The following is a 16,858-nucleotide window of genomic DNA, read 5'->3' as shown; positions in this document are numbered from 1 at the left end:
CGTCCTTCTCAAGTTGACTGCAGAGTAGTCCTGATTCCAGCTGGCTTCTGGTTTCAAAATTCAAAATTCTAAGTCCTATAAATAATCTCTTAGTTTCTCTCCAATATTATGACTACCATAGCTTCCAACGAGTTCAAAGATGAGAAGGCACCCTACCCAACTCCTTGCCTCTCTCTTGTTCTTTCTCTTTCCCACGATTTTCTTCATAGAAAAGGGCATGGCACAGAACACAACAATACCAGTTAAAGTGGGAGTGGTTCTGGACTTGGATACATGGGTTGGGAAGATGGGGTTGAGCTGCATCTCCATGGCCCTCTCAGACTTCTATGCCTCTCATGGCCACTACAAAACCAGGGTGGTTACAAAAGTCAGAGATTCCAAAAGAGATGTTGTTGGTGCAGCTGCAGCAGGTACTATCCCTTAGATCTTCTTCTTTAAGTGTTAAACTCATCAGTCTAAATAATTTTAGAAGTCAAGCCATTTGGGTTTCGAGGAAGTTCGCTGGTCTTATCTCTCTTAGAACTAATAAACTTAATTGAGAGCAGTTTAACTAGCACAGTAAAAGATATTTGCTTTCAGTATTCTCTCAGGAAAGCGCAAGAATACTCTAAAATATTAGAGTTTATTTTTTATGTTTCCTCAATATTTTCGTAACCGGTACATAAATCAGAAAAGTTATTAATTTACTGATAATATTATAAATATATAATGAATATATTATTACAATTAAAAGTAATTATAAAATTTTAATATATATATAAAATTAAAAGTAAAATTAAAAATAATAATATTTATTTTTCATATTTAATATTATAAAAATAAATATAAATATTTTAATATTTTAAATTTTATTAAATGAGTGGTTATAGCCCATCCACGAGCTGATGGTCCATGGCTCAAATCCCCAAATTCTAAGAATTTTGGATTTTTCAATAACTCAATTTCTTTCATCCTCGTCAATCATAATTGCCACAAGGCCCACAACAGAGCCACTCCTTGACTTTGAGTTGGGCTTCCACCCCTCCACTGTGGGCTAGGCTTTTGTTGAGAGAAAAAAAAAAAGTTTGGCCAACCTAGAACTGATAGCATATTTCACCAGCTCAATGGTCTGTCCGTTTCAAGGTCGGCTCAACGGGTTCTCCAATCTAAAGGTTGGACCAAGCTTCCATCAATAGTTTGATATCTGATTTTCAAAACATTGTTTATATCAACTTAGAGTGATCCAAAAAAAATTAAAAAAAAAAGAAAAAAAATTGAAAATTTAGAACCCACAAGATATATGGTATTACACTTGTGATTATAGTACTACACTCGTGATTTATTAATTAAGAAAATATCTCAACGAGAACAGATATGACCAAGAATTATTGCAAAAGAGTCTCAATTAATTGTGCCATGTTTATTTGTTTTATTGTTTCAACTAGATAACATATCTTGGGGAAATGACCAAGAGGTTTTCATATTCACCACATGATATTTAAGGGGTAGTAAACAGTGTTAAAAAACTATAATGGCGTCAATTTTGACATTATTTGTGAACATAAGTCGAAAACGATATGAAATTAGTGGAATTAGGTTAACGGTGAGTGCTTGTTTTCATATTCATGCTGATTTATAGATTTTAATTTTTTTAATGGGACTTTTATTAATAAATTATAATAACTGTATTATACTTTTGGCAAATTATTTTCAAAAATAAGCTAACATATAATTAAGATAAATTTAAAATTTAAAATAATTTAAATAAACCTTAATTGTGTTAAAGTAGGTGATAACAGGGATTAAATGGATTATTGATGACTTCTAACCCAAATGATCCTATTTTATTAAATGATTGAAAGTTGTATATATCTTGTTGAGCATACAATAAATGGGTCATTTTCATCTTAAATTATAATATCATATCATATTTTACTATTATATTAGGACAAAAAATATGATAAACAAGGTTTTTGTACCCTATTTGTGTAATTATTCATATCCAACCGTGTAAATATTATCAATTTTAAGCCCAAAAAACTCTCATGACTTTAAAATACGTCTATATGATTAAAGAACTTATACATATACAATGTCAAAAACTTTCTCCTTTATTCAATATGAGATATCACAAACAGCCTTTTCTCATGAGATTACGAGACCAAACGGACAAACACCCTTTTTGGTCTATAATGGACAATATCTATACAGTTGATTGCAGTTGGTTAAAGTTTGATTGCTCACTTTAGTGTAAAAATTTATTAATTCATTTTAATGCTTGTTTATCGTTTGAACATGCATGCTCCTGAACTCAGCTGTTGACCTCTTGCAAAATGAGGAAGTGGAAGCCATAATAGGGCCGGGATCATCGATGCAGGCCAACTTCATGATCGGTCTTGGAAGTAAAGCTCGGGTGCCCATCATTTCATTTTCTGCAACAAGTCCCTCTCTTTCTTCGCTTCAGAGTCAATATTTTATCCGAGCTACCCTAAATGACTCAGCTCAAGTACCGGCAATTAGGGCAATAGTCCAGACCTTTGGATGGAGAGAAGTTGTGCTTATTTACGTTGACAACGAGTATGGCAATGGAGTCATACCGTCTCTGACTAGTGCCTTCCTGGAGGTGGACGCCCATGTGACCTACTGGAGCCCCATTCATCCATCAGTAACTGACGATCAACTTGTTGAAGAACTTCACAAGTTGATGAGGATACCAACTAGAGTTTTCATTGTGCATATGCTTACGCCTCTTGGCTACCGGCTTTTTACCAAAGCAAATGAGGCTGGAATGATGGAAGAAGGCTATGTTTGGATACTAACTGATGGGATAACCGACTTCTTGAGTACTTTGAACGCTTCAGCCATTGATTCGATGCAAGGGGTGTTGGGCGTCAAGCCCCATGTTCCAAGAACCAAAGAGCTTGAAAGTTTTAAAATCAGATGGAAAAAGAAAATACAAGAAGAATATCCAACCAATGAAATCTCTGAGCTGAATATTTTTGGACTCTGGGCCTACGATGCTGCTTGTGCACTAGCCATGGCAGTTGAAAAACTTGGCGCGGGAAACTTCAGCCTCCAAAAGACTAACATTTCCAGAGATTCAACCGGTTTTGAGAGTATTAGAGTTTCCCCGGTTGGTCCAAATATTCTCCATTCACTATTAAGTACTCGATTTAGAGGCCTTAGCGGAGATTTTCAAATTGGAGATGGGCAACTACGCACATCAGCTTTCCATATAGTTAATGTGATTGGTGAAGGGGAAAGAGGGGTTGGATTTTGGACACCAGAGAATGGAATTGTAAGAAGATCGAATTCTACTTCTAAGGCCAATCTAAGAGCCATTACATGGCCAGGAGAATCTCCTTCTGTTCCTAAAGGTTGGGTGCTTCCTACCAACGGAAAGAAGTTGAAGATAGGAGTTCCAGTGAAGGAGGGTTTTAGTGAATTTGTGAAGGTGACGCGAGATCCTATCACTAATACAACAAAGATCACTGGTTACTCTATCGCTATCTTCGAAAACGTAATGGAAACATTACCATATGCTGTTCCTTACGAATACGTTCCCTTCGAGACACCTGATGGAAAGGCTGCTGGTAGCTATGATGAATTGATATCTCAAGTATATTTTCAGGTTAGCCATGACTTTTAGATTCCTTAATACACAACGATTTTCATTCAACTATGGTCATCAACTGTCAAATAGAGGGAAACTGCCATCCTTTTGCAATGAAATATCTCACCAATTTTAGCTCTACTTTTATCATGAACAGAAGTATGACGCTGTGGTGGGAGATATTACTATTCTAGCGAACAGGTCCTTCTATGTAGACTTTACACTACCTTACACCGAGTCTGGCGTATCAATGATCGTGCCCATCATCAATAACAGAAGTAAAAATGCATGGGTCTTTCTGAAGCCATTAACTTGGGACCTTTGGGTGACAAGCGCTTGTTTCTTTGTCTTCATTGGCTTTGTGATTTGGACTCTTGAACATCGAATAAATGAAGATTTCAGAGGGCCTCGTTCACATCAAGTTGGCACAATCTTCTGGTTCTCCTTCTCAACATTGGTGTTTGCTCAGAGTAATTTCTCTTCCACCTCCTTGAATTTAAATGCACAATATATATATGTAGCATGTTGAGAAATGCCAATTAGATTTTGGAATTTTATAATAAGATTGGAAAACATAACTGAACCAATTCCTTCAATTTTGGAAAACACTCCATACGTATGCCAATCTTAAAATTGATGTTTTCTTGTTGATTTTCTTTTGCATTCTAAATTAATTAAATCATATTTATAGGGGAGAGAATTGTCAGCAACTTGGCTCGGTTCGTGATGATCATATGGTTTTTTGTGGTGACTGCCTCTCCAGCCACAAACTACCCGCCGAGTCCATCAAGCCTTTCAGTCCAAACACAGAGTAATTTTGCTTTCTCCAGACCTGTTACCGAATATGGTGATCCAATGAGTCCAAATGGGCAGACATCTCCTGAGACAGCATTTGGTATCGAGCTTGCCAATTGAAATCAAGAGCCGAAAGGAGCACCTGAAGTAGTTGATGTGAATAACTGATTATACCCAACTCTGTATTTCATAGAAAAGTAGCACCATGACTCTGGCCCAATTCAGTTGACGTGTTGAATTGACGTCAACTCCATGTGCATCTTATAAAGGATCTGTGCCTGTATGACTTAACGTAGATGATCAAGGGAAAAAATTACTTAAGGATGATGGCCGGTACTGATGTGCTGATACCAATACATCATATTCATATATTCGTAGCCCAATTATTATTATTATTTTCCCAGAATTTTGGTTTTTTAGTGCCCCCATGGTATAATCCCAAGCTATGACACTGGCACAGACAATTTAAAATATCTTACATTTATATTTAAAAAAAAAAAAAAAAAAAACTATTGAAGAGAGCGCACTCCTCTTTTGACCCGGCCCAAAAGTTATGGCCGAAGATTTATTTATTAAGCCCAAAAAGATCGCCCCCATAATCCAATTAAAGTTTATTACCAAGATAGCTTCAAAAATTTTATAAATTTTCAAATGATAGAAACAACCCTATCAAAAATCCTCCCTCACATATGAAGAACTCTCTTAAGTACAAGTAAGGAAGAAAAAAGATTCGGTTTTTGCCCTTTTCCGTTATCTTCTTTCAAACCTAGTGGAAATGATTCTTTTTTCAAACAGAAGTTTTTTTATGATAGATACAGATAAGCCTGTGTCCAAAACAAGTGAGCAATTTACCACCCCAAAGAGGAAGTTTGTTTGTTTCCTCAAATTCCCATATTAATTTTTTATTTTGAGTATTGTGTATATATAGATAGAAAAGTAAAAATATAGGTTTAAGACAAAATCTATAAAATGAGAAACATAGCAAAATTAAGAAAAATGAGGGGGAAAAGGGCCTTTTTGTGTTGAACATTTTCTAGTAAAGAATGCTTGATAAGTTTCTTTGAATGCTTTTTTTTACATGAATTTCATTAATCAATTGTAATTGCTGAGATGGAATTGTTACCTCTAGTACCTAAAAAGCTAGCTGCTTGTATCACTCAAATACCAAATTGAAGTTAAAATAATAGCAATAATTAGAAGTATTTCTCTTTCAAAAGAAAAAAGTATTAAAAGAGAGAGCATATGAACAGTGACCAGTGCTACTTGCGTTTGTAGACAATGACCTCCTTAGTCCATATCAAGTGAATTCTACCATTTGAAAGTTGTATGGAAGTTTACTTTTAATCAATGGATTAATCAATGTAATTTGAAACTTCTTATATATCTTGAATCTTGAAACTACTTATAGAGTGGTAAATAAGAAGTCTTAAGATTTAAACCCAAAATTTTTATTTTTCTTTTCCTATTTATAAATTTTTGTAATGAATATGCGATAATCAAATATCAAAATAAAATTCAATCATACATGCCCATGTGATGTACATGGAAAACCGCATATAGAATATACTAGAAACTCTATGAATGTAAAATTCTTGCATTTAATTGATCATAGAATAAATTTATTAATTCTAAAAGAATAAGTACAGAGATTTACCTGGGCTAGATGCTTCTCCCAAAGGTCTTGCAATAATCAACACCCACATCATCTTCACATCCACGATACAGTACCTCATAGTCCATGGTGAACTCTTCAACATTTTCAGGGATGCAATCAACACCATGATTCAACTTCAAATAAGAGTTAGACTCTTAAGAGTATTATTAATATACGGAAGAATAATGATAATAACAATTTAAGGTGTGTGTTTGTTTTAACATGATAAGGTATATTTATCATGTTAAATATACAGATAAGACACAGGAAGTTGACCTGTTGTGTTAGGCAGCAATAAATTCGTGAATTTGACGGAATTTAAGGTAGTCACCTATGTCCTGTAAAAAAAATCGATCATCCTTTTCAATCCGATCTTGGATCAAACTGATCCGGCAAGCTTTTCGATAATTCATTAAAACAATTTTCTCCATTTTCCGTAACGCTTTAAGCCAAGAAGATATTTTTATAGGAGGAAATGGCTTTTTGCAATAACATTTTATTTCATAGGAAAACAATTTTTCAGTGATGAATTGTTGTTCATAGCAAATAGATGGCATTTAACAGTCACATACATTTGTAGTAAATATATATTTTTTTTTAAATCAAAATCACTTTTAAGTAGGATATATATATATATATATATATATTTCTAGTAAACTGGTTATTTAAAATTTTTGGGCCCAAAGTTTATATTATTGAAAAAAATAAAATTTAATCATTATATTTCTTGGGGCAAGTATGTTTTTATAATATTTTGCAATTTAATAACTTACATTATTAATACAAAAAAGTTAATGGCATTCACTAATTTGTTCCGTAACAATATGGGAAAAAAAATAAACTATGGAATAACAGTATGGAAAAAAATAAATTATGGAACAAGTAAATATAAGTAGCATTTTCTGCATTATATTTATCTAAGACAAATCTAAATTTGGTGACTAATTTTTCCCATATAGCCACACCTAACAAAATAAAGTTTTTGATAGCAAAAATGTAGAAACATTTTACATTTAGCTATTTAAATATAAAAATTAAATCAATCACTTAAAAAAAAAATATTTTAATTAAAATTTTAAAATCTAAATTAAATTTTAATATTTAGAAACCTTTGGATTCAAGTTTATTTTTGACAAATTTGGAAATATCCAAATCTAAGTTATCGTTTTCTGTTGCACATTCTAAATCCTATTTAGTTTTTAAAAAATGTTATTTTTCCGTTGTGAATAGGATTTAGAAAGCCTTAGGAAGATTTTCATGCACCAAAAATTTTCATGTACATAACTTAATCTTGGATAGGGAATGGAGAGCTATGGGGTTCCTTACAACATCAATCGTCATGAACGCTCGAGCACCAAAATTTTTCCAAGGGTGTTGGATGCACCATTCTACTAGTTGAGCTATTGGATGCAGTTTCCAATGCTTAAGTCCAGTATTGCTCAATTGGTCAAGATGCTCAATCACTAATCCAATCGCTCAAGCATTCCCATAGATTCCTAGAATCCAAGAGTTGTTCTTTACACTTTTGGAGGTTGTTTTTCTCCAAAGTTTCCAACTTTCTAGCAAGATACTATGCACAAACTTGTGTCTTGTCGAATTGCAAGGTGAAGGGATCTACCAAGTAATTAATTTATAGAAGGTATCTTCTCAACCAATATATCACCCTTTTGAACTATCTCATGAATCAACTCGTACTTCCTCTTTATGTGTTTTCTAGTGGTTTCTTAGTTCTTTAGACTGTGTTATAGCCCCACTATTGTCATAAAAAAGTATCATGAGTTATATAACCAAGGGAATGACCCCCTAGTTCCATAAGGAACTTCCTAAGCTAAACGACTTCCTTTGTTGTTTTAGAAGTTGCAACGTACTCAACTTCTATAGTGGAGTCAATAATGCAAGATTGTTTCACACTCTTCCAACTAACAATTGCACTACCAAAAGTAAAAACAAAACTGGATGTAGACCGATGAGAATCCTTATCAAACTGAAAGTTTGAATTTGTATATCCTTTGGGTACTAACTCGTCACTTTGGAATATAAGCATATAATCTCCCGTTCTCCTAAGATACTTAAGTATATGATTGACAATTGTTCACTGTTTTGGACCTAGATTAGACTGATATCTACTTACATACCCACTACAAAGCAAATATCCAACCCAGTATATAGCATTGCATGCATAAGGCTACCCACTATGGAGGTATTAGGTACTGCTTACATGTGCTCTTTCTTCTTAGATGTCTTAGGATACTAATCCTGAGAAAGAAGAATTTCATGCCTAAAAGGTAACAAATCTTTCTTGGAATCCTACATCACATACTTGACCAAATGATTATCTATGAAGCAACTTATCTTCCCTTGCCTCAACATGAATACTCATCATCTTTGCTCAACCATTCTTCCTTGATCTTCTTATATTTATACTGTCCTAAATTGAATGTACATCATTGTGTTAACTGAAATGCCTATAGCTATAGTACAAATACGTTTTTTTATTTTGAAATCCATGGTTGTGGGTAATGGTGTTGTCATGACCCAAAATTCTGAGCGACCCAGAATTTGGTCCATGACCCTAGGTCAAAGGTTTGACCCTAAGGGTTTCTCTTAATTTATGTTGGCAATTAACCAAAACTCTCTGAAATTTTTTTTTACACATAAATCACACTAGAGCTCTCTCCAACTAACAATCCAATTTATCAATATACCAACCACTACTCAAGAGCAACAAGATATAATAATTATCATTAAAGTCTAGAAATAAGAGTTCATAATTGAGCAAATTAATCAGAATAAAGTCTCATTACAAATATATAGCTTCAAAGTTTGCTAATACAAGTTCCAAAATAAACCAACATAACAAATACACTACAATCCATTAGGCTGCTCCAAAATCTCCTGAGGCATCCTAAAGCCCTTCCTGCCCCATCTGTGGATCCTTATGAGTTACATTTGCATCAAAAAAAATATAAGAAGGGGTGAGCATTCCACATTGATTAGTAGGATGCCTTACACCCAAGAGGTTAATTGAGATTACTAAGTTTCAAGTGAACACAAAAGAAACATTCCATCATCATTGATCAACCCACATATTTTAATTTCTATAATGATAACAATTCAACAATTTTCAACACTTAAATAAAAATGCATGTGTATATGTGACACATAGTCATATAATGCACTGTCATTTTCGGGCTTTCATTGAAGGATATGCGTCCGTATCCAAATACACTCCTAATTCGGAGTCTTCCCGGGGTAGATTTTTGGGTTTTTCACCCTAGGGATCTTATTCCCTTCTTAATTCTCCTCACACGGGCCTTTATTTTTCATTACTATTTTATTTTCTTTCATTTTCAATTTCATGCACTTTTCACAGTTTTTATTTTTCATTCACACAACCATGATGAAAATGAAATGCAATGAGGTTAATTATCCTCATTCACAAATATCAAACAAAATTCCAACTAGTCCAAATCTCATTGAAATTACAATTATACCAAAATTCCAAAATTTTCCAATAACCCCAATAATTCCAATAATCAAATATAATTATTTTCTCCACAATAAAATTACCAAGAACAACCAAATAATTTCCAATAATTCAAACCAAAATTAAACATAATCTATACCAAAATTTCATAATTTTTCCACAACACCAATAATTCCAATAATCAAATATAGTTATTTTCTATAATTAGACACTTCCATTATCACACAAAAATCCCGAGGAAAATTCCTAAATCACCCAACAAACTTTCTCACAATCATAAATATTACTTATTTACCTTCCAATAATGAGATTTATAATTTTTTTTTAAAAGAAAAGTGCATTAAATTAAAGTTTTAGGATTAAGATTTCCTACCATAGATCTAACAATCTAAGTTTTGAAAACGAAATCAACCATGGTAGAAATGTTTCTTGCATCGAGTAGAACTTTCCCTCAAAATTTCACACGAAAATAAGCTCGTTTGGTGGTCAAAACGGTCAGCCAAAAGTAGATGGCGTTGTTGTTCTCCCCTGCATCTGAGAGCCTCTACCACTCCACTTCTCTTTTTATTCTCCTTTTCCTTTTTCATTTCTTATTCATTTTGCATTTTGACCCCACAACCACTAAGTGGCCCACAACCCAACACCATTCAAAAAGCCTTAATACTATTTGATTTCTTTTGTTTTTCTTTTTCAATTCATTTTACTTTTTTTCTTAATTAATTTTTCATTCCATTTCATTTTCATTTTTTTAAAACAACACACAAAATAAATTATTAAACACCATCCCAAAAATTTTAATTTTCTTAAATTTATTATTAAGCAATTTAATTTAATTTTTTTCTTAATTAGTTCTAGTTAATTTTAATTATTTCATTTTTCATTTTTCGTTTTCGCTTTTTGTTTTCAGAAATTTTCAATTTCTACAATTCTAAGAAATTTTCTACCATAAAGTTGACATGGCATGAAAATTCAACTCGCTTAATTAACTGATAAAATATTTCAAATTCTTCCAATCCAAAATTGACACGTGTTCTCCAATTATTATTATTATTATACTTTTCAACCACCATTCAATAGAAGACTTCTCAAATTAGAAATTCTAATATGACATAAAATACCCGGTCATTATAGAAGCTATCAACATAAAGTAAACAGGAAAAACGAATTGATCAGTTATTCAATTTTAAGCGGTATTGTTTGCTCATGATTTATATTATCAAGTTCATATTCAAATAATATGTGTGGAGACAATAGTCGATTTGGATTGACTGGATCACAATGTCTAGACAAAGGTGTTCCTTGTTCTCCGAAGAAAGCAAAATTGTTGTGTGTTGGGATCAAAAGGCTTGGTGGACTTGAAGGGAAGTTGGTGTAGCTGGCGAGGTTGTAACTACATCCATGGCCTTGATGCCCTTTGTCTGGAAGTTTATCATTTTTTATAAAGGTATGGGACCTGAGATCTTTATCATCAAAGCGTGTTGCCATGGCTTTAATTTTTCTCCATATGGAAGATGAGGGATTCAAGTTTATTAAAGCGTCTTTATTTTCATAAAGGAATGTGGTGATGCATGTAATGAGAGCTACGAATGAAACGACTCCAACAATGAGGAATAGGCCCTATAAGCTATTAAGGTCGATGTTGTTTGAAGAAACTAAGTTGATGAGCTCTGGACAATTGGGTGTTTTCCCAAACCTTGTCTTCTCAAGTTGTAGCATTTTAGTTCCCTCTGTCATGTTTAAGACTTCCCTTGAAACATCAGCTACAAGGGGTGAACCATTTGGAAACACTTGAAAAATGATCAAAAATAAGAAACCTAGGTATACAATTTATACAAGTACGTGTGTTATGAGAGAGTAGTTACAAATCCAAACCCATCAAACTTGTACATTGGTCCAACTGCAATATATTTGGAATAATATTTTGCAAGGAAAATTTTTATATAAGGGATTTCATCAAATGCGGCAACAATTCCACCTTTTAAACTTTTGTTTGAAAATAATTCATCCAGTTCTTCTGAAGATGCATAGATCACAAGCTTGGACTCATTAAATTTCATCCATTCTATCAAGAATCCACGAACAAAAGAGCCCTTTTGGTAACCAACATGCTTCCATTTCTTTATCAGCTTTTTTTATATCGATGATAGTTGGGTTGAGCTGTTGAACTATTAACATTGAAGTCAAGCTGGTTGTGTAACTTTTAGTAAGAATCAGCACCACAAAAAACCATATTATCGCCATGAACCGAGCCAAGTTACTCACAATTCTCCCATTTGTTGACATAATTTAAGAATGAGAGAAAATCAACTCCAAAAAATCAATATAAAGTCAAATACAAATAATTTATGAAACATTAAAATTATCCTGAAATTACTTGCATATTGTATGGAATGTCCATATATTAATAGAGGTTGCAATCATGGGAAACAAGCAAGCAGACCATACTAGAAATTAGTTTCTATTGTGTTTGAGATGTGCTTGATATGCTTGATATTTGAATATTACATGAGTAGATAAATTGCTAGATAAAATTCAAGGAGGTGGAAGAAAAATTACTCTGAGGAAACACCAATGTTGAGAACGAAAACCAGAAGATAGTGCCAACTTGATGTGAACGAGGCCCCCTAAAATCCTTATTTACTCAATGTTCAAGAATCCAAATCATAAAGCCAATGAATATAAAGAAACAAAAGCTTGTCACCCAAAGGTCACAAGTAAGTGGCTTCAAGAAAACCTAAGCATTTTTTCTTCTTCTATCTATAATGGGCATGATCATTAACAACCCGGATTCTATGTAAGGTAGTGTAAAGTCTACATACAAGGACGAAAGGAAAAATAGAGAGAAGAGAAGAGAGAAAGGAAAACACATCTCATTGCCCAAATTTCATCAAGGAGTTGATCCCACTTCATCTATGGTCCGATCGAGTTGAAATTTGGAGGAGAGGTTCGAAACTTGAGTAGTTACAATTTAATAGTGAAGACCAGATTTTGAGCTTGGGAACTGGTGTTACTGCCTGTGAACAGTGACAACGTGTTTTTGGGTATTCTTTCTCCAATTTTCCTTGTTTTTTTTTTGCCAAGAGAGATTATATAATCCAAGGCTATATGTGCTCTTGATGTATTTTGGTAGCCTCTAGAGATTATTCTAGAAAAGACAGGTGTACTTAAGATAGGACAAATGAAAAATTGTGGCTATCTTCAGAAAGCTATATTGAAAAGGTTTTAGAAATTTCAACATGGGCAAGGCCAAACCAGTGAGTTCTCCACTTGGAAGTCATCTAAAGCTAAGTTCCAAACAAAGTCCTTCAACTGAGAAAGAAAAAAAAGAAATGCGAAAGGTGCCCTATGCATTAGTCATGGATAGCTTGATGTATGCCATGGTATGCATGAGGCCTGATATTGCTCATGCTATTGGAGTTGTCAGTAGGTTCCTTTCTAATCCTGCCAAATAACACATGGTCGCAGTGAAATGGATTCTTAGGTATATGAGGGGTACTTCTAAGACATGTTTATGTTTTGGGACTAACAAAATTGTATATGTAGGATGCACGGATGCATATATGGCTGGGGATGTTGATTCCAGAAAGTCTACTTCTGGTTATTTGATTACTTTTTCAGGGGAGCAGTGTCATGGCAATCAAGGTTGCAAAAATGTGTTGCTTTGTCGACCAAAGAGGCTAAGTATATTGCTATCACTGAAGCTAGCAAGGAGTTACTGTGGATGAAAAAAGTTCCTACAAAAATTGGGTTTATAGCAAGAAAGGTATCTACTCTACTGTGATAGTTAGAGTGCTATTCATCTTAGTAAGAATCCAACTTTTCACTCTAGATCCAAGCATATTGATGTGAGATATCATTGGATTCATGATGCACTAGAGATCAAATTGTTTTGCCTTGAGAAAATCTATATTGATGAGAATGGATCAAATATGATGACAAAACCAATACCTACAGAGAAGCTACAATTCTATAGAAAGCAAGCGGGCTTGGTAAAGCCCCTCACATAGTCGGGAGGGGGAGATTTGTTGGGCTCCCTCGTATGTGAGGGAGTAGGCCCCATATGCTTGGGGCCCAAGTAAGTTACAATAAAATAAATAAATAAATAAACAAAAATAGAAAGTAATTGGGAAAGGAAAAATAGAGAGAAGAGAAGAGAGAAAGGCAAAACACATCTCATTACCCAGATTTCATCAAAGAGTCAATCCCACTTTATTTATGGTCCAATCGAGTTGAAATTTGGAGGAAAGATTCAAAACTCGAGTAGCTACAATTTGAACGGTGGAGATTAGATTTTGAGCTCGAGAACTGGTGTTACTGCCTATGAACAGTAACAACGTGTTTTTAGGTATTCTTTCTCCAATTATCCTTAATTTTTTTTGCCAATAGAGATTATATAATCTAAGGCTATATGTGCTCTTGATGTATTTTGGTAGCCTCTATAGATTATTCTAAAGAAGACAAGTGTAACCCATTATTGTTGATAGTGGAAGTTTGAATTGGACTAGGTCCTGTGGTTTTTCTCTTCGCATTAGGAGGTTTTCCACGTAAAAATTAGGGCATTTGATTTATTTTTCCGTGGCATGGGTTTATTTATTTATTGCTGCTAGTTGCTATTATCTATGTAATTTTGCACAAAGAAAGGATAGAAAAATCCTGGTGTTTGTTGGAATATTGTGAATTCACCCTAACAATAAGGTAGTGTAAAGTTTACATACAACGACCTGTTCGCTAGGATAGAAGTATCTCCCACCACAGCATCATACTTCTGTTCACAATAAACAATAGGGCCATTCTGTTATGCATTACAGGAAAATTTGCTGCAGTTTTGGGTTTTATTTAAATAAAATTCATCATAATTGAAGCAAAACCTAGAGTTACCTCTATGTGCTAGGAAAGATAAAAAGTTCAACTAACCTGGAGATATACTTGATAAATCAAATTGTTGTAATCACCGGCTAGATTGCCATCAGGCATCTTGAAGGGAATGTACTCATAAGGAACAGGATATGTTAATGCTGCCATCACTTCATCGAAGACTGATATGGAAAATCCAGTGACCTCCGTCATGTTAGTGCTAGGATCTCGTGTTCAAAAATGTTCAACTCAGAGATTTCATTGGTTGGATATTCTTGTTGGATTTTCCTTTTCCATCTGATTTTAAAACTTTCAAGCTGTTTCGATCTTGGAACATGAGGCTTTACACTTAACACTCCTTGCATCGAATCAATGACTGAGTCATCCAAAGTACTCAAGATATCAGTTAATCCATCCTTTAGTATCCAAACATAACCTTCTTCCATCATTCCAATCTCATTCGCTCTAGTGAAAAGTCGTGGGCTTAGAGGTGTAAACATGTGTACAATGAAAACTCTTGTTGGCATTGTCATCAACTTGTAAAGCTCTTCGTGGATTTGATCATCAATGGCTGATGGATGAATGACGCTCCTGTAGCCGGGTGTCAATCTCTTGCAAGGCATCAGTAAGATATGGTATAACTCCATTTCCGTACTCGTTGTCCAAGTAAATGAGCACAACTTGTCTCCACCCAAAGGCTTGGACAATTGCCCTTATAGTTGGTACTTGAACTGAGTCATATTTGAGGATAGCCCGGACAAAATATTGACTCTGGAGCGATGAAAGAGAAGGGCTTGTTGCAGAAAATGAAATAATGGGCACATGAGCTTTGTGTCCCAAATCAATCACAAAGTTGGCCTGCATGGAGGATGCTAGTCCTATGATGGCTTGAACTTCCTCATTTCGTAATAAATCTAGAGTTGAATTTCACAATAATTAGAATATAATGAGTCTGAAGTTTCATTCAATTTCTACTACATTATCAGTAATCAAACAAGGTGCAGAAAAGGAAAATGCATCCACTTGGTCCCATAAATAGTAGAATTCATTAACAAATTATCAATCTTCTTATTATAAACATAACATAGAGTTCGATCATATACAGTAGAGCCTTTCATGGAGACCTTATTTTTTTATATACTTCTGCATCACATTATTTCTTAATACCATAGATCATAGGCATCGGTTTTGGTAACTTCCCATGCTTCTTTAAAATGGTATATTCTCTTGGAACATGACCACAATATTAGAGTTGACTTTTAAAACATGGAGGAAATCAAATTTATGAAGACTTTTTTCATCTTTGAACCATCGTGTGGATAACAAAGAAACGTCTTCCTAGTCAAGAAACGTTGTTTAGTTAAAAACACGTGCTACAATTTAACGAGACTTTTTGCTATCTTTGATGGGCATGCTAATCTTGCATGGTTCAACTTCATGACTCTTTTTTCTCAACAACTTGTCTTAATTAATGTCTTCACTATAATTTTCTTTTATCCAATCTTGATCCCTTAATCAAATGCCGAACATTTACACCACTTATCAATTTTTCTAATCAAAATATGATAAAAGTTTCTAAAAGTTCTGTTAATAATCAATCGCTCATCTAAAAGGGCAATAAAAGTAATAGTACAACTAGTATTTTATAGATCTTATTTTTGGAATCTCTGAACTGATAAAAAACCCAACATCTCCCACCTGTGTCTGCACATATATTTGCAAATATCTAATTGTTTTTAGAGATGTTAAGCAAAAAATGTTGTTGATTTCTTCTCCTCTTTTTCATTGTGAAGGTGCTGTTAAATATTGAAGATACAAAACTAATGTTGAGGTGAGGTTGTAAAAGAAAATGATGAAATTACAGTGAATTAAGTTAATCAAAGACAAGTTTTGCTTCAAATGTCTCTATAATGCAATTGTTTTCTAAATGTATTCTAAGTTTTATGACACGAGAGTACCTGCTGCAGCTGCACCCACAACATCTCTTTTGGAATCTCTGATTTCCAGAACCAGCCTAGTCTTGTAGTGCCCATGAGAGGCATAGAAGTCTGAGAGGGCCATGGAGATGCAGCTCAAGCCCATCTTCCCCAGCCATGTATCCATGTCAAGAACCACTCCCACTTTAACCGGTATTGTTGTGTTCCGTGACATGGCCATCTCCGTGAAGAAAATCCATAAAGATAGACAGCCGAAGCGATATAAAGGGAGTTGGGCAAGGTTGTTTCTCATTCTGAAGTTTTATGGGAGGCTTTGGGATTCCTAATGTTTGGGAGAATAAAGATATCATTTTTGGTATTTAGAATTTGAAAAGTAGGAATCAGCAGCATCCAAGAAAGACCACACTACGACTGTACAACGTAGGGAAAGAGGATCCACCTGGTCTGGTGAATAGAAAGGAATACTTCTTGAGTACACCGTGGATGCGTGGAACTTCTATGCTCCTTGAGATGGAAGAAAGTCGCTCCCATTTTCCGAC

The 16,858-nt window shown here is 34.2% G+C and overlaps 1 protein-coding gene and 2 pseudogenes across 1 annotated transcript; 1 reads left to right on the top strand and 2 right to left on the bottom strand.

Annotated features, from left to right (window-relative positions):
* LOC100243515 (glutamate receptor 2.7) lies at positions 1–4,784 on the top strand. The gene is made up of 4 exons (XM_002270900.5): positions 1–410; positions 2,295–3,610; positions 3,750–4,062; positions 4,284–4,784. Exons 1-4 carry the CDS (start codon positions 140–142, stop codon positions 4,505–4,507), a joined length of 2,124 nt encoding a protein of 707 aa, XP_002270936.2. The 5' UTR covers positions 1–139; the 3' UTR covers positions 4,508–4,784.
* Positions 4,785–10,496: 5,712 nt separating this feature from the next.
* On the bottom strand, positions 10,497–13,116 carry LOC132253630 (glutamate receptor 2.8-like; annotated as a pseudogene).
* Positions 13,117–14,424: 1,308 nt separating this feature from the next.
* On the bottom strand, positions 14,425–16,539 carry LOC100248656 (glutamate receptor 2.1-like; annotated as a pseudogene).
* Between the last annotated feature and the right edge of the window lie 319 nt (positions 16,540–16,858).

Source organism: Vitis vinifera, chromosome 4, assembly GCF_030704535.1.
Source record: "Vitis vinifera cultivar Pinot Noir 40024 chromosome 4, ASM3070453v1".
Lineage (NCBI taxonomy): Eukaryota > Viridiplantae > Streptophyta > Magnoliopsida > Vitales > Vitaceae > Vitis > Vitis vinifera.
Note: the sequence above shows the minus strand (reverse complement) of the source record. Positions and strands in the feature narration are given on the sequence as shown.